Source organism: Lissotriton helveticus, chromosome 4_1, assembly GCF_964261635.1.
Source record: "Lissotriton helveticus chromosome 4_1, aLisHel1.1, whole genome shotgun sequence".
NCBI classification, from domain to species: Eukaryota; Metazoa; Chordata; class Amphibia; order Caudata; family Salamandridae; genus Lissotriton; species Lissotriton helveticus.
This window is the reverse complement of record NC_136063.1, coordinates 2,115,886,239-2,115,911,083: the sequence shown is the minus strand read 5'-3', so window position 1 is coordinate 2,115,911,083 and position 24,845 is coordinate 2,115,886,239. Positions and strand designations below refer to the sequence as shown.

General features: G+C 40.3%; 1 protein-coding gene across 2 annotated transcripts in view; it reads right to left on the bottom strand.

Moving 5' to 3' along the window:
* Nucleotides 1-24,845, bottom strand: part of PAK3 (p21 (RAC1) activated kinase 3) — a 357,271-nt gene that overhangs the window by 145,010 nt on the left and 187,416 nt on the right. For both annotated transcript variants that reach the window (XM_078688801.1, XM_078688802.1), the window contains exons 4-5: nucleotides 23,489-23,642; nucleotides 9,979-10,016 (exon numbers count right to left, since the gene is read on the bottom strand). In XM_078688801.1, the coding sequence (XP_078544927.1) occupies nucleotides 9,979-10,016; nucleotides 23,489-23,642 (192 nt within the window). The remainder of the gene's footprint in view (nucleotides 1-9,978; nucleotides 10,017-23,488; nucleotides 23,643-24,845) is intronic.

Sequence of the window (24,845 nt, the reverse complement as noted above, 5' to 3'; positions counted from 1 at the left end):
GAAATGTAGTAAAGATATACATATTATTGTTAATCAAAATTTCGGTACTGTACTTACAGTGGGAGTTTTTTGATAATTTGGCTTGTAAAAAGAAAACTGACCATTTTGAGAAAAGAAAGACACCTGAAATTGTATTCTAATTAGACTATGACTTCCAGCTTACTATTCAGTAATTGGGTCAAATTTACTGATGTATGTTTTTTCTAACTGGTAAGTGAAGTGAACTAAGTATTATTAAAATGTTTAGGCTGTCAATTGCAATCAGAAAAAAGTACTTTTGTTAGAACTTTTTTGAAGAACATGCTACACAACAACTATTAGTTACAATGGCAGATCAGAATTTTTTGGGTGGGGAATGAAAAAACTGTCCTAGTCGTACAATTTAAAACAGTTTCATTTAATGCCCTTTCTGCAAAGATTCAGCTATTATGGTGGCTTATGCTGACCATGCGCTTTATGGTTTACCAAATGGTACCTTTCTCTGATACACAAAACAGCAGCGTGAGGTTGATAGCTTCCAAATTACTTTTAATACTGAAAGTAAAATATTTGAGACATTGTAGACAGTAAGACCCCAGTACCAGAAATGTATTTGGAAATTTACTCAGTTGGGAATAGGATATCTGTTAGCCTTTCTCTCGAGGGGTGTTTTGAGCACACTGAATGACAACCCTTTATTAAGTAGGGGAAAACCTCTACAAGGCGACCCCTGAAACGCATAAGTTATCAGTCAGAACAGGAGTTATTTCTTAACTAGTTAGATTGATTTCTGGCTAAAATTGGGCACTCTAAACCAAAGATGAAGCAAATATTGAAAGGAAAAATTGGTGCTCTGAGTTGTATCTATCATTGTGTACGTCTATAGAATGGGAACAATTGGAAACACATTGTAAAAATGTACTTTTGAGCACAATATATCTGTTTAATTAATTCCTTTACACCTAGGTTTAGAATGATAGTTAGGAAATTCAGATTTATGAGCCTTTCCCTCGGCTCAATACAAAATTAGGAGATTTGGTCATACAGCCATATAAATAAGAGTACATTTATGACAGATCTGTTATTTTATTGCACAACAGCCACATTAGACATCTCTTCAAAAGATACACTGCATACTTCACCTAGTGAAGGCTTTTTGTTTCATTTATGGAAAGCATTACAAAATCAGACATGCACCAGCAAGCTCCTGTGATTATTAATCTCCTGTGATTATTGGTATACATAGGAAGACTATGGTAAATATTAGAATATGTTTTAAATCCAGATAATTAAAATCTTGACTGAATAAAACTGTAAAATAAAAAAAGCCAAGAGACTGAAAATAATCAAAGATTTTCTTTAGTGAAAAAGTGAACTACAACTACATGAGCCAATTGGGCTTCCCTTAGATATTATAGGAACTATATTCTCACATGGAGCAATCCATAGCTAGGGGACCACAAAGAAAATAGGGATGTCAGATTCTTGGAGCAAGATCTGAGAACTGTAGAGCAAACTGTTATGACTTCACAGAGAAGCACCTCCTAACCCAAGAGATTTAACGTCAGACTGCAGACCACTGAAGAAGCAAATTAAAGTGATGAAGACGAGTGGGTGAGATTCAGCAAGAAGATAGAACAAAGCCTAATGAAAGCGGTAAAGTACAATGACCCCTCGTTGTTCCATCCACAAACCCATATAGATAATTCATGCTGATGTAGAATTAACCAATCTCCTTAGACAAGAAATGACAAGCAGTGCAGAGCTTACATTCTTAAGGTACGAAAACGATGGTGGTAGAGCAACTAGATAGTGGACAGGTTTTTAGTCATCTCCTGACTTTTAGGAAGTCTTTTTACAATCTCAGTGGCCAAGGACAGGCATTGCAGAGAAAGGGACATTCCCTCTGGAATAGTTTCATTGTGTCTGTTTCTCGGGGGTTTACCATTTACTCCCTTCAGGTAAGAGGTAATCTCTGACCCAAGTCTGTAGAAAAGTAATTAAATTTGACTCAGACACGGAGATCAACCAGAAGCGAGAACATAGAATTAGTTCCTTGATGGTGGGTTCTAGGTAATCATTCTTATGGAGAAGAGGTAGATTTGATCAGGTGATGGATGCAAGTCACTTGGTCAGTGCATAATAATGAACTTTCTGAATTACCTCACCCTATTAGTATCTTTCCCTTCATGATAAAGGCATGAAAACAAAGTACTAGGAGTGGAAGTCATAGATGCACTATAGTCTGTGTGGAGTGTTTTCTCATAGTTTGAGCCAAGAACAAAAGACCTAGATGGAGGCCTATGTTCATATCCGCTATCCAAGACAGTCTGCTGATCTGCAGTTGTACCTCAGCCCTTTCCATTTGTTGAATGGGCAAGTGGATAAGACTAATCCCCATCGCTCTAAATTACCTGGACTTCTCCGAGACAGCCTTGCAAAGGTTCACCTTCCATCTTGCCAACCATTATCAGCCCGTACAGATAGGAACGCCACGATTTTAGAAACTCCCTGGTTTCAGCAGAGTATGCTAGGGCCCTATCCTTTGCCCCATCATTTTCCACCTCTATATACGAAGAGTGTCTTAGGAATCAGAACCAGACTTGAACAGAGAAATTATTCAGAAATAGTCCCCTTGTACCAGTTAATTAATGTAGGAGTTCCTTTTTGTAGTAAGTATGGAGACTGGAGGACTTTGAGTAGTGGGTGTGACATGAGTGGAAGGGATTTACAACACACTGCACGAGCAAAGGAACAAGCCATGAGTGTTAGACATAAAAGGATGGAATTGGGAGGAGGTGGGTATTAATTATACCATTCATTCCACTTGTTGGATAGAAATAAATTAGATTAAACATGTTTAGATTCTGGCCAGAAGCTTCTGTCATCTTCTGATTAATCAAAATGGAAATAGTCGGACTGTAATTGAAAGATGTGAAAACAGATATTGATAGCTCATGGGTCATTTTTATTTTGTGTGTTAAGTGAAACGCGTGCTATTAAAAAATACATCAGACCACAAAGTAGAGTCAGTATTGCAGAAGAAACAGAACATCGATTTTGAGGAATTATTCACTTGAACGACTTGATGTCACTTTTAGGTAGGTTTGGGGGTAGATTATATTTTTAAAAGAAGGAAAATAAATTCAGTTTAGGAAAGGAAGCAAACCCATCAAGGGAAGCATGCATGGTAAAAGAGGAAATAAGAGGATTGATGAATGAAAGATTTAAGTGAATGAAGATCAGATAAACAATGATCAATATAATAGTTTAGTGGAATACAAAACCATCAGGTAGGCAGTCATTCTCAATGTCAGGGCTTAAATTGTAGTACGTTAAAAGCAAGGAGGATTTGTAGGTACCATGTACAAGACCATGTAATCAATAACAATGGATTGCCTAGTTGTTAGGATTATGATAGAAGGTCTAATCAAAGTAATTGACAATACTGTAATAGGGTTTAGTGACAACACACCTGGGTTCGCTTATAAAGGCATATTGGATTTAACTTTTTTTTTTTAAAAATACAACCAAATTTCATTTATAGCTATTGATGGTTAACATGTTTTTAGAGCCCTATTGTCTAGGTTTTGCCTAGATTCTGCAGCTCAAAAATCTAGTATTGTGCATCGGCCTAATTTAAAGCTGTGGTAAAATGATTTCCCTAAGCACAGGGGTTAAGCCTCTTCATCGGTTTGAATTATACTGATCAAAGACTATTTGGATGCATTGTATAACCAACATTTATGTAACCTAGTTTAATCTAGTGTAGCCTAGATTCACAATTGTGTACAAAATACAAATTGCTTATTCAACAGTACTTAATAACTAATTCAAACAAAACAAGTATCACATTTTAACACTCTATAGTCAAAGTGTTGATTTGCAGGCAAAGTTCATTTTTCAAATTTCATTACTAACTAATTTGATACTGTAAGATATAAATTGTGAATAAAGTCCATACTCTATATGCAGCAAATGCGTCTGGCTCCTCCTTGGTTGCAAACAAAAAGGAAATAAATTATCAGTACACCTTAATGAGAAATGTAAAAGACTATGTGGCTTCCCACCAAGTGCGGTATTCAATCATGTACCCTGTTGGAGGTATCACGTTGAAATGTCAGCACCACACACATAATAAATGAAATAAACACCAGCGATCCCAGTTTGAGTACTATCATATACATATTGAAGTATATTTTGCCATATACCACTTTCTTCTGGGCATCTTGCAAAATAAACCAACTTACTACATAAAATGAGGTGATTCAATATCATTTTATTATCAATTCAAGGTCTAAACTATAGTTTTCTTTTTTTTTATAATTTAGTGCTTTAGTAATAACAACAACCGTATTAAATATATATTTTATAGCACACTCCATAAAATGAACAGCCTCTAGACACTTTAATAATAAGTAAAGAAAGAAAATGTCTGCATCGGTGAAGCCAGGACGAGTAAATGACTCGCAACTGATTTTTCAGCTTCCTTTGCTGGTTTAACAGTTTTTGTTTGACATGAATGCAGATTTAGCTCAATTCTTTACTGTAAAGAGGGAGTAGTTTTATCTTCAAGACTGAATTGTTCCAAAACTGAATAAGCATCTCAAGTTGAATTACAGGACCACAAGCTTCAGAATAAAGCAGACTCCCAGAATAAATTAGGCTCTTTACATGAAAACATCACTACACTAAAATAACAATATATTTTCTCTGTGGTGTACTGTATCAATGAAATGCTAATATTCTTGCATAAAAGTATTGACTTTTGGATACCTAGATTGAACATGACAGAGGCCAGACATGAGTGTTAAAGCTCATGAGGAGGAGTAGGTAAAAATATCTATGTAAGCATTTCTATTTTCTTTTTTTATTTGTTCATGTTTTGTGCAACCCCTTTATTTAAAACAATGCACTTTTGAAGCTTGCTGGACACCTGCTTACATTGTCTTCATTTTGCAGGTCTCTTGACTTAGCGTTTGACCAGCAGTGGCCCATGCAGGTAAGCGCGGTGGGGTGGGGTGGAGGGGGATTTTAGAGGGGGAATGTCGACAGAAGACAAATAAATAGTTAGTTATTTAATTTTCCCTATTCTGTGGTCTGTTGACTCCCACCCTCCCCCCACCCCTCCAGCCCCACCGCGGTTACCTGCAGGGACCGCTGCTGCATTTGACACACATTATATTGTAGGCCAGTAGAAAAGCTGCTGATAAAAAGATACCTTTAGGGGGTTTATGAAGATTTGCTTGTTCAAAGGCAAGGATGCTGATTCTACAGATTCGTAGTTAAGATAAAGGTACCACTCCACTCTAATGAGACATCGGAGGGGAGCGGGTAGGAGTTTTAGATTTTAGAATTGATGGACTACAGCAAATACAACAGGATCTTGTCTATGAGGGATGGAAGGCAATTGCTACTATATGGGAGATAGATGACCTTACAAATAGAGTGGCAGCCAACAGAGAATTTTAAGTGCATTTAAGATGGATTCTTGCTTCAGGATTCCTCTCATTTTTCTGGCTGGAAAGGGAGAGAGTTCACCATACAATGTAGTTCTAACAAATTCACTGAAGCAGAAAATAGTATACACCAGAGCTACCTTGCCAGATGAGAGAAAAAATAGTAGGATAATTGAAAACATTGTATGCTTGTGATCCCCAAGATGAAAATTAGAGATCAAGCCTACATTAGTCAAATAAACAGCTAAAGGGATATCATTTTTCAGGAACTTAAAATTAGTATAGTTGCCTTCTAAGAAAATGCTAAAAGTGGACAACATGTCCCTGCCTTAGATCATCCATTAACTGTGCCAAGCTGTCCTATTCAATTATTGACCTCCAATTTACACTTATGCTGGGCTCCCAGATAATTGGTAACTGTTAATCAACGTATGTTGGATTAATAATAAACTGACAATCATAGATATCTTCCTCACCTTGTTGTGACAGTTGTACCTATTTTCAGGGAAAATCTAAAAATGAAGAACAGCCTGACTACCCCCCTGACTACTCCACGATCTTCTGAAATGAGCTAAACACTTTTCTTCTAAAAGAATTAAATAAATTCAACAAAAACATGCCATGAATTGGGGAAAGATGGCCAAAACAGGAACGAGAAAACAGGAAATGGGAAAACAGGAAATCAGAAAAGCAATGTGATTAATGGAAATGGAAAGGATATTCGGGTATACGTAGGAAATGTAGTACTAGGGCCTAGGTAGTGGTTAATTACTAGGGTATTGGTAAGGTTACAGACTATCATAGAAGTAGAAGTATGGAGCTATACTTACGAACACAGGTATTAAGGCACAGGTAAAAAGGTAAAGTCAGGGTATTAAAGATTAGGGAGGGGTTGAGGTACTACTGAATAGGTAGGAGAAGAGGGCTAGATTATAAACAGAGGTTGAAGAACAAAGATATGGGTGGATCTACTGTGCTAAAGTTAAGAGTAGGTATACAAGGGTATATGTAGGGGTAGAGATGTTGCATTATAGGCAGGGGTAAAAACAAAGTTGTATAAAATATTAACGTGGTTAGTAGATTACATCTGGAGGTCAATTTAAAAGTGTGATATGAAGGGTAAGAGTGATAGTTTATACGCATAGACTGAGGTAGTCGGATATAGTTAGAGGGGCAGTAGAGTTACTGGGGTATGGGATGGACTAGTGATACTGGGAAGGGATTGAGGTAGTAGCATATACACAGGGGGAAGGGTATAGACTTGGGTGTATACCGCAGCAGAGGACATAGGTAAAGAAAAAACAACTGAAGGAGAGAGGGGGGATATAGTGAAGGGTAAAGAGGAGAAATGAAAAGAAAAGATAGTAGACAGCGAGGGGGAAGAAGAATGTAGGAACAAAATAGATTGCAGCAAATTCTTTGCAAATATGGTGTACTCACAAGGATGGATCAACATCCTGCGAATGGCATTCGATTTTTAAAAATGAGGAAACATGCATGTGCAGAACGTTTTATCCAGAATCCCGATCCAAGCACAAAGAGCCCATTGACTAACGATACAGAGCACTGATCTTCGAAGATGTCATTAATCACACAAGCCTGGCAGATAAAACAAATACATTTTATCTCAGAAGCCAGAATAACAAAGGCTCATGAAGGAGACCTGCTCTATAAGTTGTAGTTAAATTATCACAATTAATTTTCTGATAAATTTAGAAATAATTGTGAGGTTGGCAACAAAATATTTTGTATAGTACTGTGAGGAATACAACTGATGCATGTGAGGGTAAATTCACCAAATGTGACCAAAAATCGTCACTGCACACATCAAAGTTTGCGCGAAAAATATTTCAAATACCAGGTATCCATATATTCCGTGATTGGGCTCATCTCAAGCATTGGAAATGCATGGATGGTGTAAATCATTTGGAATTATTTAGAAGTGGACAGTAAATACAACATGGGAATTTAGGCAGGTGATACCTTGATCAAAAATTATAAGCATATATGTAGTATTGGCAAAAGGGCAATTAAGTGTAGGTATGCCCAGTGTTTGGACAATAGTTGAGAGGGCTAACTCAGTTACCAAATGAGTATTCTTTAAAACATCTTCCAAGACTATCCCATGTTTTTAAGAGATGAAGGTTTCTTTGGACATCTTAACTCGTGTGCTACTAGACTAAAAGATTAATTGTTCCATTTATTGTCTAGACATACTGTACAGTCTTTGAGGACAGGTTTTTGCACTATCATTCGCTCAAATAGCTTAAAGGCATCTAGGAAAGACCATGGTTGGATTTAAAGGGTCACTGACATCAGTAGATAATCTCTATACTGTCTTCGGCTGGTGGAGAATACTACAGACTATGTGGCAGAGAAATATTAAGTAAACAAATCCCACACCACTCACCGCAGGCAGAAAAATGTGATGGTTGGTCGGTTCTACTTATCCAACTGTTCGGTTGCAGTCAGTGTGGATTTACAACCAGGATTTGTGTCTGTTTTATAGTAAGATATTGCTCCCAATGTCATTATAGGGTGAATTACTGCCGGTGTGTTTCTTCCACTCATGGGTAGAGGCGGCCATAGACTATCTACCTAGGAATCAGGATTGTTCCCATATGCACCTTTTCAGGATTTAGAGATATGCTTCTGCATCCCATTTAAATAATCCAGAATAGGACCACCGAATCCAGGTCTATTTACCACCTAAATAAACCCAGTCTCCACAGTCAATCCCAAGGCATGTCATATTGGTCAACCTTGAGTGGCATGCACCAATGCAGGTAGGTCCTGTTTGTCTTGATGGTGTGCTCTGAGTGGGATTTTCAGGGTAGCTGCTTACAACTACCACCACCACGAGGTAGCACAGTACCACGGGAATGTTTGGCTGATAGCACCATTCCAACCAGAACCAAATGCCTAAAGAAAACAATATATCGTAGGAACTTAATCCAAATATGTGACTTGGAAATTCACCAATCACAAATGTTTTCATCTCTATGGAAGAAATAGTTAACTTTGGTATATAAGCTTTTCTGTGTGTTTGACTGGCACATCTACTAGAAAGGCAGCAACTGTTATTATAGTAGTGTAAGGAGGTCTCAGAACGGACAATCGTTTCTTCACTGCCTTTCACCATTAGCTCAAACAGTCCTTCCTTCCTCCGTAGACATTTATTTGGGGCCACTGCTAAATTGTCAGAACAATATCTCAAAGACAGAGTTGGCACACATTGGGACCAATTCACAAAAAAAGTTTCCCATTTTTTTCCAAAACATATGCTTTGAAAAAGATAACATACAAGGTATAAAGAAGTACATTATATGGACCTATGTGCTGTACCCTCAATATATTATGCACAAGTAATTTCAGGATAGGTGTGCATGGGTGGATCTACCAAGAGAAGTGTAGTGGAAGTAGCCACCGAGATAGAATGGAAATATAGTTTGAACCCAGAGAGCTAACTTCAAAACTAGTCAAACATATGCAAATTCCCTTGCTGCATTTTCCACAGCACCTAATTCACTGAAACTGTAAAAGGGTCTTAAAGGGGATTGTTAAGATGTGTACCAGATGAGGGGGCACATCGGGCATAAACTGCGTGGAACAAATGCTAAATGTAAAATATTTTGTACCTGGTGTATATTTTCATAAATATACCCATAGCAAATACACAAACATTAGGTTCTGAAGATACGTGGAAGTCATCAAGGTGTACTAATGCTATCTACCGGCATATAAACTGTACACAGCGCTCAGATTACGGAAAGCAACATACACAACACAGCGAAAGCAGTACCTGTTGCACAACACACAAACATGTTATCTCTTTTTTTATCCAATCCTTTGCGGAACAGCGCCTTATTTTGAGTAATGTATTGGCTACATTGGTAATCATCCACTGGTTTCAAGATGGCCTCACCTTTCCTACATTATTTATTAAAAATATCAATAAATTCTTGTTTGCTGTGATAACACTGCCAAAATGTGCACTGCAGGGGGGTCCAAAATCTGCAGTACCACATCACTGCGAGGTACATTGTGTTGTCAGCTACATTCAAACTGAGTTCATCAGAATTAAACATCCTTTTGAAAACCTAGAACACACAGGTAAGTTTCAGATGTCTGCTGAGCCACCCTCAGGTCAAACAAGTCTTTCACCATATGAAGAGCATATTTACTGACAAAAATATTCTCTGCAGAAAGTGTGCCCGTCTGTAACACCATTACCTTGCACAAGAAAACCCCATTCACTTCCTAACTAATGCACATTATAAATGTCTGGCAAATGTCAATCAGAAAACAGGTTCTGAAAAAAAACTTCATATGGCCACTGGGACAATTGTGCTGTATGTTTTACAGCTAAGGGGTGAAACAAAGAGAATGCACGGAACATTAGCAGTCTTAGAAACGAGTGTAATAATCGTGTAGGATGTAAAACATTGTATAAATAAAGAACAGAAAGGATTCTACAACATGTTGGTTGTACTACTTAAATCTCTCAGGTCATTACAAAAGAGATTAGTCTAGAACTCACCAGAGGGTGGGCAGCAATGTATCCATGCGCGCTTTTATCTGAAATGTGAAAGCGAAGAGTAAGTTAGGGTGGGCACTGCACGTAGCGCTCTCTTCCAAAAAACATGTGATGCATTCAGAGAACAAAACAAGTATATGTATAGCATTTACCCATGTGTCAATCATCTAAATCTTGTAGGTCACTGGGCCCATTTTAGATTTAAACCACAGGTTAGCGAAAAGGAATCAGGAGATACAGGGTTAAAAGACTGTGGAGAATGAGTATGAATGATTGTATGAGAAATGTGGATGAGGGGGAATACCAAGCTTTGGAGATGAGAAGGATTTTTAGGTTAGAATTGGTGGTAAGAGGTTCTGGGAAAGACAAGAAATATCAAAGATAATGGCAACAAAGATAGATTATAGTTGTAAACATTGGAACAGATGCTGCTGATAAAGGCAGAAAGGAAACAGGTGGAAGGTAATGGGCTTGCACCAAGTAAGTAAATTGTGGGTCATAGAGGAAGACATAGGGGGGTGAGAGGGAAACCCCCATAAGCACTGTCAAATTTCTAGGGCACACAGAAGAAAGGAAATAGCACGAAATAAGATAGAGAAAATGTGAACCCCCTGGGGTAGGAGGAGGACAAAATCTTTAGGCAAGGCGTGATGGAACGAGCAGTGAGAAGATTAGATCAGCAGGCTATGACAATACAGGTACACCCATACATAAATAGTCAGTAACAAGACTACACAATTAAATATCTATGGTAGCATTAATGATTGATTGCCCTTAAACAGCCCCTCCTAAGAAACGTCTGTCCATTTAAAATGCTAATGATCTAAAATCTGCAACAAATGACATTTAGTACGGTTTAGACGAGTATCCCATTTATGGTGTCAGCTGTTGCTTCTCATTGGACTGTGGCCACACTATGCAAAGTAGCTCTTTTGTCCGAGTTAGGATGCTTAGAAGAGGTGGGCTCAGTACTTGGATGAGTGCAATTCCCGTTTTTTGTTATATTATTGAATTATAATGAGTGGGGGCAGTTATTTCTGGTCAACACAGCATATTTTATTTTAATACAGGTTCACTTGGTGTGGGAAATGCACCAATGATAACAAAATGTCATCACTTCTCACTTACAATAATATATTACAAACAAGTAGTGGTTCTAACATGTGTCCTGCTCTAACCCACTCCACGTTTGTCGGCTCACCCTCTCCATGCTGCATCAACTCACCACACAGAAGGGAATCTAGTCACCTCACTCAGTGCACAGGTACGCACATAGTCTGGCTAGGCTTCTGCACCACCTCCTCCCGCTGCCAACGTCCAGACAGGAGGCTGCCAGAAAAACTGGCAGAGCTGTGGTTGTCACCAGACAGACCACTCTTGCTCCAACATTGTTTGTGGAGTAGAGGAAATATGCACCCATTTCAAGGGCCTTGAGATTTCCTGATTTGATCAACTAATAAAAAAAGAAACACTGCTTAAAAAGAACTTGGGATTTAAATAAGTTGTTTCTCATTATATAGTTCCCTTCGAGCAATTACCGGTGTACTTAAACAAAAGCACAATGGCAAAGTTCGGAACGCGGTCAGGGAAGACTGAACACTGAAATCTTGCACAATTGGTGATTCAACACAAACGAGCTGTTATGATATTCGAATTTGTGTTATTGCAAGGAACAAGCAAGCAATATTTATTTTTATTTATTTTATTTTAAAAGGTTTGTATAGCGCTAGCTAGACCTGTAGGTATCAGAGCGCTTCACATACACATTGTGAAGAAAAGAAGGGCCTTGCATTACCCACGGATAAAGAATACAGCATGAACAATAAATAACTGTGCAAAAACCAAGGTGAATAGAATAGTCCGTTCACCAACAATCCCTGAATGAGAGTCAATTCGGAATATTGAGGTCTATGTTAGTTGACGTTTTTACGGAAAGTGTTTATTAAGGAGATGGAGTTTGAGGTCCCTTTTGAAACAGGAGAAGGAGGGGTTGCATCTGAGGACTCCAGGGAGAGCGTTCCATATCCTAGGAGCGTTGCCAGAAAACGATCGGAATTGGGTGGTTTTCTTTTTCATTTTTGGTGGAATGAGAAGGAGTGAGTTGGAGCTTCTCAGGGTTCTGGTTTGACCTGCTCTTACCAGTTTGTTGTTCAGGTAGTTGGGGGCTGGAGAGTGGAGGGTTTTGTGTGTGATGCAGGCCAGTTTGTAAATACATCTCCCTTCCATGGGAAGCCATTTGAGGGAGTTGAGAGCTGGAGTGATGTGATCAAATCTTTTTACTCCAGATACAAGTCGAGCGGCCATGTTCTTCACTGCCCTTAGAGGGGCTAGGTGAGCTTTAGGAATCCCTGTAAGGATGGCGTTCTCTTAGTCGATTTTAGAGAAAACCAGGGATCAAACTACTGTCTTGATGTCCTCATGGGGCAGAAAAGGTTTCAATTTCTTGAGGTGTTTTAGACAGAAAAGAGCACTTTTTGCAGAGTTTTTGATGTGGGCCTCGATTGATAGGTTCTTGTCAAGGGTGATGCCTAGAGACGTAACTGAGTCGGATAGAACGAGGGGGTAGTTTAGGGCAACCAGATTCGAACTGTCCCACATAAAACAGAACCCAAAAAAGAAATACAAAAACACCACCATATACGTGGAAACAATAACAAAACAAGAGGGTTTCCAACAACAAAAAACATACGACCTCACTTTGGTTTACATAAAGATCTCACAACAATCCTTCCAGTCAAAGGAAAGGATATTATAGTTCGTTTAGTATTGTTGACACATTTCGACAATGTAGGATTTGGGGTCTCATCAGGACTAAAAAACTGAGAGACCCATCCCAAAGTGCCAATCACCACAAGGTGCAAAAGTAATATGCCTACTTACATGGGTACCTCCAAATAAGCAGGAACCCATGCAAAGAAATTGAAGCACAATAGCAAAGTATCCGCGAGCCCCCAAGAAAGCCATGAGTCACAACAAATGTCTGTGACCCATTCCAAAAACACGTGTTTTATGTAGGAAATGGCCCATCCTCCTTAGGGAGAGATACGTTATAGGTGGTCCTATATGGGTAATAGAGCCGTTGTCACAATCACTCGGCTTCCAAAGACAGGCTACAACCCTTAGATTCGTCGTTACTATTGCAGTATATGACCGGAATCTGCAACTGTGTCCTGCTGTAACCCACTCCAGGTTTGTTGGTTCACCTTCTGTATTGTGCACCAACTCACCACACAGAAGAGAATTTAGTCACCTCATTCAGCGCACAGGTATGTACAAAGTCTGGCCAGGCAACTGCACCACCACCTCCTGATTCTCCTGTTGCCAACGTCCAGACAGGAGGCTGCCAGAAAAACTGTCAGAACTGTGGTTGTCACAAGACAGGCCACTCTTGCTCCACAATTGCTTGTGTAGATAGGGAAAACATGCACTCATTACAAATTCCATGAGAGTTCCTGAAGACACTACCAGTTTTTCAACCCAAATCTTACCCACAATTGTCACTTTTGCAGGTAGGCAGATAGCCTAAATGATCCTATAGTTTGTCACTATGCAGCTAATGTAGGAAGGCTAGCTTAGAAGCAATTATCCAAGGCGAAGAGTACATCCTGGTAAGTCTTTTGCTTTGTATTCTGGGCGTTGCAGTCCATCAGTCGTAATATAAACAAACACATCACTAACCCAGGAATTCATGGCGATTCAAACATTACTGCATAAATGTACAAAAGGGCATGTTTTCCCTCCATTACACTGGTGTAAGTGAAATGGCTGTCTCTTTCTTTCTCTTTGGGAGAGGCAAATGAGGACAAAAAAAAATAAACAATAAAAAAAATAAAAAAATTGTACGGACCACTGATGCTTCACCTGGGTTCAATATTGAGCGGCCTTGAGGAAAAGGGGTGAAATTATGTGTCAGTCTACTTACAGATGGAAATATCCTTGGCTTGCCTCAGGAGCCATCGAAACACAGCAATAAACATTCACAAACAATATGGATTTGTATTGAAAAAAGGCCAGGATTACGTTTCTCCCGATTTCCGTTGCGAAAGTGAACACAGAACTTTAGTCTTTCAATTGTTGAATTAATTAGACATGTAAAAAAGGGGTAGAGTGGTGTGTACGTGTGATGAAGGTAATGTTACGTCATTGTTTTTGTTAGTGGGCTGATGCATCGTGCTTAGAAACTTCCCTTGGGTTAGTCAGCACTGTAAATCAACAATATGTTGCAGAGACTGGACCGAGTACACTCAATTAAAAAGCATACGTTTTCCTTAAGTTCTCAGCGAATTCAATTTTATATTTCTTTTTGGAACAGAAACTTATTGGACGGGTCACCAATCATGCTGATTTTAGCTCATTGAGTGGTGTGTTGAACAAAGAATATTGTACTGCTGCCGACTTAAGTTTAGGAAATTTGTGGGTGAACTGAGTGCACATCCTTACAGCGTTGTCAATCTTGCCTTTTTCACAGACCGTACCAAAACACCTAGAAGTGACAATAATACATTAAAAATGAATCAACTGTCTATTATGAAATGTAGACTAGAACACTGTGCCTTCCTCCAGTCATTTCGTCTGCTATCTGAGCTCTGAACAGTATGTAGGAGGCTGGATTCGCTTGTTTTGACCCCATCATAATCACCCAGCTGCTTTAAAATGGCATACTGTCTTCTATTTTCATTTGCCCTCCTACACAGACTGTTATAAATAGAGCACTGGCAGAGACAAGTGGATGTTTTGCTTGCTTTGCTGTGCCATGCATTATATTCAGGATTTAAAAAGAGCAGGAAATAGTGAAATACACATAGAAATGTCTTCAGGATTTAATGGGGAGCGCTGAAGGGTTGTTGCTGTCGTAGAACTCAAAATTCCCTCAAAGCAAACACAGAAATCTCATTTACCCAGGAAAATAAAACCTATTGATCTAATTAAATTAAATGGCAACAACTGCACATTGTCTTCATTTATATCAACCCTCGTACAATCAGCCTGCTGATCAGAACAAGGATGTGATCAGTGGAGTGGGCAAGGTCCTGTCACTCAGACACTGGTCCCAGCACCACTGAATCAGCGACACTGATGGGGTTTACTCTCGCTTCTTCTTAATCTGATCACTGTCGATGAATGGTCGGACTTTAAATCTTCATGTTCATCAACTACTAAATTATCATGAAGATAAATTTCATTTTCATATTCGTATATTTGAGATATGGTCTTCATCAGCTCTGCATTTATTCCAAGGGGACACGTACTTCCACTGATGAAGGCTTACTCCATCTGCTAAGGAAAATATAGTATTAGCTCTCCCATCACCTTTGTAGATCAGGCGCCTTCCGACTCAGAAGCGAAAATTTACTCAATTGGAGGTCATACACAAGAGAGGTATATCCTTATGGTAATGGGACCTGATTTTGCGGGTGTGTTCCATTTTTATCACATGGTGTCTATGAAAATTCCAACAAGGTTTTGTCTTTTAATAACTTTTGTACCTTTAGGGAAAAAACTATTGGTGTGTTATCCATAAAAAAATGGACTGGAAGGCATCACGTATCCTTGTCTGAGAAGGCTCTCCAATTAATATGAGAAGTAGCTGCTGCCACTCTGCACCGGAAAGCCGCAAATCTCCTTATTTTTTCGAATTTTATATAGTGCAAACTTGACACAAGGGTATCAGAGCGCTTTACATGTTATGCAAAGCAACATTTACAGACAATATATAGGGAAAATAATGAAAACACTGGGCAAACATGATAATAATATGTAAATGATGGTGGAGTAGACAGGTTAACAGCGGCGTTTGAAGACAATATACAATGTAGGAGACGTTGGTAGGTTAATTCCAAAGATCGTTAAGGTCAGAGATTGAGTTGTTCAGATTCTTCGCGGGTTAGAGGGAAAAGATCGATGCTGAAGTTGGTTGTTTTGCCATCCCCCTCATTTCATAGTCAAACAATGTCTAACCTACTTCCCACCTTTAACCACAAGATGGAGGAGTGTTACTCTAATCTTTAAAACTATCAATTCAGTATAATCCATGTCACCGAGTTACATTTTCTAATCCAACAATAGCAAAAGCCGTGCTTAAAGGCTATAAAATCCGAAGGAAAGACTGCATTAAGGGTAGAGGGTTGCAATAGTCCACAAAAATGAATTAAATTGCATGCCCATCCCTCTTGAGGAAATGTAAAGTGCTGAAGTGTTAGGCTTCCGCCTCGCACTCTCCTCTCCCCCACACCCCCAATCAATCGGTAGCCACAGCACTGATCTGTAGACCACCAGGAAATGCTGGCTCTTTTCTTAGGTCCTTTGGGGGTTGCCGTGGCCTCCTGGTCTCTGAAATATTCTCAATTTTTAGATCTTGGTGATTTTAATCTTCACATGGACCAAACAACTGACCATGTTTTCCTTAGGGTTTTTCCAGCATGTCTTTAACTCGTCACATCAAGCAGGTCATATATTAGATCAAATGTTTGCCAACATTAACCCCTTAAGCGCTGCGCACGTTCAGCGGCCGACGGCACCACTACCTCCGTAGTGCTGCCGTCGGCCGTTGAACGTTCGAACTGCACCTGCGCAATGGAACGTCCAGCACTGGAGCTGGACGTTCCATAGCAGCTATGAGGTTAAGCTACATATAGCGGAACTTCTTCCATTGGTTTGGTCAGATCATTATCGGATCAAATTCAGTTGTCAAACGTTAACTAACATTTCACCCACAATAACTAAAGCTTGAATTTCATCTAGAGCATTTCATAAAATACAACCACTGGATTTTGTTTGTGCTCTGGAAGAGAATATGCCTACACTCTCTGGAGCGATAGAATTGTATGTGTATCGTTTGGAGGGCTGGGCGGCAGTACTTTGAATAAATTGGCACTGGAATCTGATCATATCTGTTATAGGACTAAGCTATCTGTCCCTGGTATAAGGAGAACCTTCAAAAAGGAAGGAAGCATTGTAAACTTTTGGAAAGATGATGGCAGAAAATCTTAAACATTGAGGACAAAAGGACCTATAACAACATTTTCTTTAGAAGTACATCTAGCCAAAAAAGTCTATTAAACCTTTAGAATAGTAAAAACCTTCATGAGCCCAGAGGCCACCACAGGTGACCATTGCTGTGATCAACTGGCTTCATATTTTAAGAATAAAATCATAACAATTCAGGCTAGTCTTCTATTAGATCTTTAGCTACGGACAGCCTATTTGAGATTGCATGCAGTAAGTAGTAAGACTACCACTGCAATGGCATCTCTGCCTAATCCCCTCCCTATTTCCTTGAAAGAATCATTAATAGCCATTAAAAGCCTCAAATCAGGTTCTCCTGATCCATGCCTGCCCAGTTTATTTGCAAAAGCGGCACTTATCATTAATCCGTTAGCAAATAAAGTGTTCAATAAATATCTCTTAGACCACAGGAGTGGTTCCTGTACAAAGGAAACAAGCTAAAACGTTACCCTTGCTCAAGACACCCTCAGTGGACCCAAGGGTTCCGGAAAAATACAGACCAATATCCTTACTCCCTGCTCTTTCAAAGGTTCTAGAGAAATGGGTAAATCAACAACTGTCACAATATCTTAAAATTATTGACCTACTGCCCCTGAGCCAGTCTGGTTTAGACCCAATTTCAATACTCAGACGACACTGATGAAAGCCTCTGAACATATTGAAGGCACATTAGATAAAGGGGGGGGGGCGTCTTAGTCATGTTAGACCTGTTGGCTGCATTCTATACAGGCCCCCACTCAAGATTGTTATCCAACTCCAATCAATTGGCGTCAGTGGATGTGGCTTTCCTCCATTTTGGAAGGGAGAAGTCAGGAAGTTTGGATACTCCCATTCTCCTCAGAAGTGCATGAGGTGTCAGTTGGAGTGCCGCAGAGTTCGGCTCTTAGCTCCACCCTATTCAATGTTTACCGTACGCCCTTAGCCTAGTTAGCTGAGAAGTTAGGGTATAAAGTGATTTCTTATGCGGACGATACACAGCTGTTTACATGTGGAAAGGGTGAAGAAACTGCTGGGGAGGCAGTCAAAGAATGTGTCACTTCCTTGTTTCATTGGGTTATAATCAATTGAAATGCAATGCTGAAAAGACAGAGATACTAATCTTTGGTGCTATCTCGCCAGTGTTATGGCAGTCCTGTTGGCCAAATGATGCTCCACCACCTGGACCCCAGCAGGATACAGTTCAGAACGTAGGCATCAAATTTGATTGGGCCCTCTCTTTTCGACCACAAATTTAAAACGGTAATAGGATTCTGTTTTGGGATGCTACGCATTTTGAAAAAGTTCCTTAATTTACTCTCCTTTTCTGCTAAAAAATAAATTCAGGCCATGATAACGTCCAGATTGGACTATGAAAATCCCCCATATCCGAGTACTTTAGACTATTGTCTTAGCAAACTGCAGGTTGTCCAGAACTCGGCGGCTCATATTCTCTTGAATCTCCCATCAAATGTCTTATATTTTCTCTCTCTAAACGTCTCTTCATTTGCTTCCAATTTAAAAAAAAAAAACATTCAAAACACTGGTCTTTGCTAATAAAGCACTGCAGGGCAACGGGGAAACCTACCTCAGGGAAAGGATTAAAGAGTATGCACATTCTAGAAGTCTCTGTCTTCCATCAGTCGGTTGGCTAAGATCCCAATGATTCACCGAGCCAGAATTGGAGGAAGGTCTTTCTCCTATCTTGGATTCGTTGCCTGGAGCAAACTTCCTTTGGAGTTACGTACAACAACTGCATGGAGGGTGCCACATGGACATCACAAAGGTCCTACTTCCTTTGATAGAGATGGATTTGGAGATGCTGCCACCTGCCCCAGATAAAAAGGCAGAATTTAGGATGCCACTGATGAATCTCTGGTGGCATTTGAAGCTAAGTTCTACTCGATTACCTAGAAATTATCCATGAAAACCAACACAAGCTGTGTGAAAAGGTCACCGCAAATACACAGGCACTGGGAGAGCTGTAGCCAGCTACCTGGGCTGTTGCTGAGCAAACTCGGGTTAAATTGCAACAAGACTGCAAAGTGCTAAAAGGAAGGTGGATGATGTAGAGGGACGCTCACGCCGCAGCAACATCCATCCTATAAGCCTAAGTGCAGTTCTTGGAACAATGGATCAAGCAGAACGCTTTTGCCTTATTTTGTGTTCGAACGAGCACACAGTTTACCAGCCCAACATCCCCCTCTAAGGAAGGCCTATTTCCAATGGATAAAGTACATATTTGTTCTCACAGCCAGAGGAGGCCTGAGGCTGGGTGGTGCAATCATACACAGGCCTCCCTCATAGCCATTGCCTCCCTGGTACGGTCGAGGATGATCCAGTGCTCAAAGTGGGAGGGAAGGCCTACTCCTGCACAATGCCGAAAGGAGTAATGAAGAGCTGTTGCAGCCTCTCTTCAGGGGCTTTCCTGGACACCTCACCTCCCAACATCTATTTTCAACGGCCTCTGGGCCATTAGAGAACTCCGGTATTCACAGGGCAATCTAGGGAGGATTTGGCATAGACTTGTGCCCTGAGGTGCTCCGGCTGGGTCTGCACTAGTGCAGCCTTTCCTTTGCTGTAGTCAATGCCTTTAGTTATGTGGCCTTTACGTGTAAACTCAGGGTTCCACCCCTCGCAATTGTTCTGATCTTGACTGGAATCCCCGGCCTCATCATGACTAATGTAATATCTCCATCTGCTGGGCTGGGGGCACCCTGGCTCCACCGCTGCCTCCCTGCACCTACTTCGAAAGCAGTTTCTCTTTGGGAGTTATGATGGTTATTGTCTCTCCTCCTGTCCCATATGGGGACCCTTTTGTTTTTCTTTCCTTGTTCGGATTGTTTGTTGATTGCATTACGCTCTTTACTCCTCCACACAACTCACCATTCCATCTACGGGCCTGTTTAGAGTAACCACAGCGTGTTTGGCTAGAGTGGGCACACCCCTTTTTCTACAGTTATCCCTTTGGTGGGTCTCCTGACCGCCACGGGTTGGTTGCAGCTCAGTCATCTGTGGTCTTGGAATGAGGCTGGCATCTACACGTTGGGGGACCTCTTCCAGACCTTTGCTACCTTAGTGTCGGAGTGTGATCTCCTGCCTCGGCAATTCATAACATATGAATGTATTAGGCATTTTTTACGGCAGTTGTTTCACGTCCAGGATGAGACGTCACCCACATATGAAGTTTTCCAAATACTTCAAATGGCAGGCACATGGAACAACTTATTTGATGGCTCTACAAAGCCTTCCTTCAGCAGCGGAACCAGCCACTTGTGAAGCGCTGAATGGCCTGGGAGGGGGACTTCGTTTGTACTTTCTAAGACTCCCACTGGTCTAAGATACTTGCTTACTACCGCAAGGTGTCCTGTGGGGTTCTATTTCAGTATATATGGTTTAATATACTCAACAGGGCCTTTCTAACACCAGCTAGGATTTGCAGGATTTTTCTGAAGTCAACCCCGACTTGTCCACAGTGTATGCTGCCCAGGGCGGGCCTCGTTCTCATGCTCTGGGCTTGCCCCTCCCTGCAGCAGCGCTGGGGCTAGATTCTCAATGTTTTGATGACCCTCAACTGGCCTTCTCATTCCTGACTTCCCAATGGGCCTGCTTCTTGGCCTTCTCCCTCACCTACCTCTTGGCTGGCCCTCAACTAGATTCCAGGATCTAGCTCTCCTTCTAGCCAAGCATGCGGTCACTCTGAGGTGGAAACAGTCTTCCGACCCCACAGTCACTGCTTGGTTCTAGGCGTTTTTTTCAGTGGGGCCGAGCAGAGAGCACTCTGTTGCATAAGGAAGAATGGGAAGATCTCTGGAAGTATAGCATATCGCAGGCCTGGGGTACCCTATTGGAACACTTCTAGGTTAATTTGAGATGACAGCAGCCCACCAAGAGGGCATTTTGGAGAATTTTGCACGTACAAATCACCCACTGGATTTTTGAAGGTTCGTGGTATGGGTGAAACCTGGGCTGGGCTTTGACATGTTTATGGCGCATTTGTCCAAAACTCTGAGGAGTGTACTATGATGAGACCCTTTTTTTTGTTCTCTCTACAGGATGGACTCAATGCTATAGGAAGTTTTTCGATTGCACGAGGGAGGGTGGTGGGGCTTGGTTTAGAGGGGTGGGGGAAGTGGGGGTGTTTGATGTTTGCTAAAATCCAAAATGTGTAGGTGCCTACTTATGTTCCACCCGGTCAAGATATGATTGGTCATTTTTATTACTCTGTTTAAAAGCTCTACTGTTTGCGGTTTTCGATACCATGTATCATGTACCTGTACACCTTGTATCTGTAGACCAATAAAATTTATTTTTTCTCCAGTCATTTTCAAATACTGCTACCCCCCCATAGGAACTTTTAAGCTTTGAGACCTCTTTGAAAACCAAAAGGTGGGTGGTGCAGAATAATTAAATCATGTGCACAAAACAAAATGTTTAGATTCTGTCCACCTTATGCAGGTAGAAAATGTAAGTTAAATCAATGGCTCTCGGAAGGTCACATAGGTATAGGAAAACAGAAGAGAGTTTTGTATTAAGCTTTTTGACGGGGTCTTTTTATTTATTCTTAACAATAGCAGAACACACAAGTACTCGGGCCCAGGTGCATGAATGTTGAACTATCTGGACTCAAACCAAATGAGCTGAGACTGCAAGAATAGACAAACTAACCCATACCACAACCCTGTTAACTTGGTCTAAGACCATGGAAACATCAACAGAGAAACTGGATGCCCTTTACACCAAATATATTTTCAACAACTATTTGAAACATTTCAGTTTATGTACCTGTATTCTACAACTGATTAGTTTGTGAACTAATGGTAGCCAACATCTATGAAACGTAAATTGATTAGAGTAGATAGAATTTGCAATAGCACATATGAAAGTTCCTTCAGTGGTTTCTTTCTACAAGTAATTTTGTTTAAGAGTTAAGAGATTTGAGAGAACTATCCGTTCTGTTTCCAGTCTGTTTCTTTTGGATGACGTGTTATCAGAGATGGCAGGGTCAGCCTGATTCCAACATATACAGCAAGTCACTGCATGGCATGGTAAGATGAGCAGAGAATACAAGTGAATAAGGAAATGTTTTTAATTAGTTTTGTTTTAACCTAGTATCTAGTGGGCTCTTGAATGTTAAGTGCTTGACCTTTTAGAACCAATTTGTGGAAAATTATTACAATTGTTATTTCATTGCATTGTCTAACAATATAGTATCATGGGCGAGTAAATACCCCATTCCAGGAATCGGCTACATACTGTTTTTCTTGTTGTGTAACACCTTCACTTGATGTGTCGTGTGAAAACTGTGAAATCTGTGGGTGTGCAAATACCAGTAAAATAGTTTTGCCCATTCACCTATTGCACAAACAAATATGTCCCTTGTAGTAAGGGCACGTGAAACTATTATCAATCTCAAATATACTATTCAGAATTAATTCAAAATGCAATGTTGCAAATCAGCTAAGAATTAAAGACAGTTCTGTTTTGATTAGGACAAGTCACCTTCATTTCACACAATGTTCTTCGCACCATGTGTGTTAAATGAGAGTTCTACCTTACCGGATTTCCAATGGGAAGAGATACCTCTCAAATACATAAACAATTCACTTAGCTTGCACATTATGGGAAATACGGAAGGCTGAGCGGATCCGCAGGATTCTGGCCTGTGACCATCAGATTACACAAAGGTCCCGCATTTCATGGTTATTACACTGGCCGGTTCGCTATTAGTTCATCTTTAAGCCATTCACTCTGGAACAAATAGCCACATAGACCAGAACGGTAAAATCAAGAAGAAACTCTAATGCAATCATTTCTCCTCTCACAGAGTTGTGTACTTGCATTATAGATTTAAATGTAAAATATTAGAACTGGATGCAGGCTCAATCTGAAGTCCAATGTGGGCATAATAAGACCAGCTGGACACAGTTGCAAGACTTCAATCAACCTTAGGCTGGATAAGATTACTTGCTGGATGTCTCCTACTCAAATTCTATACTGTGTGTGGTTATCCAATCGTTCATGAACTCAGAACATGTTGCCACAGTCCAAGAAAAATTAGCTCCAGGCTGTAATGTGACACTCTTGTTTAATAGGGATGGCTTAATTGTGAGTAAGGTTAAGGCGAGGATGACAAATCTTGACCAGTAGGATTTCTTGGCTGTTGAAGGTGACTTTCTGATCAGTGACTAAGCAAGATTTCTGTCTTGGACAGAGGAGCACACATTGGAAGGGAAGGAGTAGGTACTACATTCTGGAAGGGAAGGAGTAGGTACTACATTCTGGAAGGGAAGGAGTAGGTACAACATTCTGACATTGGATTAACAAGATAGAACCCAGATCATATTTGGTGAACATTCAGATAAAATAAGATTCTAAATTATACGTTGGTATGTTGATACCAAAATCAGTAAAGCTTATTTGACCAAGAATTGCCTTTGTGTTTTCTCACTGAATGTCTGATGGGCTTATGTATGTTTCATTCACCTTCTATAGAGTTCCCAACCCCGGCCAAGGCCCAGCATCCACCTACCTCCGGATGTGAAGCTCATATATTTCTGGTTGTTCACAGTTTCTTTGGAATCATAAAATTTAAGGACATCTAGGACAGCTTGCGGGTTCTTTTTCTGTTCCAGTTTAGTAATGTTAGACGTCTGGAGTAACCGTGCCCACTGCTCCGGAATTCCCTGAGGATGCCAAAATAAAAGAAAGAGGCAGAAAAGAGAACATTAGACAACTCAGCACCTTACTTTGGTCTCTTCCGGCATCATTTCTATACAAAGTTATTCCATGCTACCTTTGAGCTCACTTTCATTGACAGCCTACATTTACCGGCATTCGAAAGTTACAGATGGAATCATTCTCGCCATCAAACACAGAGCTAAAACCAGATTTGAAAGTGAAGGAAACAAAAGAAAATAAAGTAGTTATGACTGTGATCAGAAAGAAAAAGTGCATGAAGCATGTTTTAAATTAACTTCAATCTCCAATGGAATAATGGTTTAAGGCTTAGCTTTTTGTCCCCAGTGAATTAGTGCAGACAAGAACATGAGGATCCTGTGTTGGTGGACAACGCAGTGCATTATGGGACTGTGACAAATCATTAATACGTAAGGGAGAATATATCTTGTTGTTCAAATTGGTTTATTATATTCTGGTCAAAAAGATAGTCTTTCCCCCAGACAAATCAATTTGCAGAGATCCAAACAGTATATATGGAAACGGGGTACATACTGTGCAAACTTGCATAGAGGGGAGTGGTCTTTAATTTTACAAAAGAGAAACACTGAGTTGTAACACTGCCAGCATGTAAGTCTCTTTTCTGAGCCCCTGTGAGAATGTGTATGGAAAAGGAGATTGGAGCTCAGAAAACAGTATGGAACCGCCATCGTCTTGCAAGAGTTTGCCATCATCTAAAGACTAAGGATGGAATTTATATGCAGATCAAATTGCTGATACCTGCAGGTTTAACATTAAATAACAGAGTTTGTTTAATTTAGATGCAATGGCAGTTCACATTGCAACAAAGTACAATGTAGCGGTAGCTAATTTCAGAGCCTTGGGAAAAAGTCCCCGCTCATTGCGCCTCTGCACACTACGGGCCCGCCCAATCTAGATCAATTTTACATGGGGATACTTCAAAGAGAGTCTCTGCAAAACAATGTGCAACACGGGTATCCGGAAGGAGGGGCTAAATGATAAATAAGGTGGGGCAAGCCAAGCAACAAATCTACTGCACACACATGAACCTGCGGTTGCAAGTGCCATGACATCTCAAAGAAGCACTTTGATGCAAGCTTCTTTTTTGGGCCTGTGACGCACCTCTGGGAGCTTCCCTGTGAACATCTGTGAGCCATAGAGATCTGGCTGTAATGAACGTAAATAAAGAA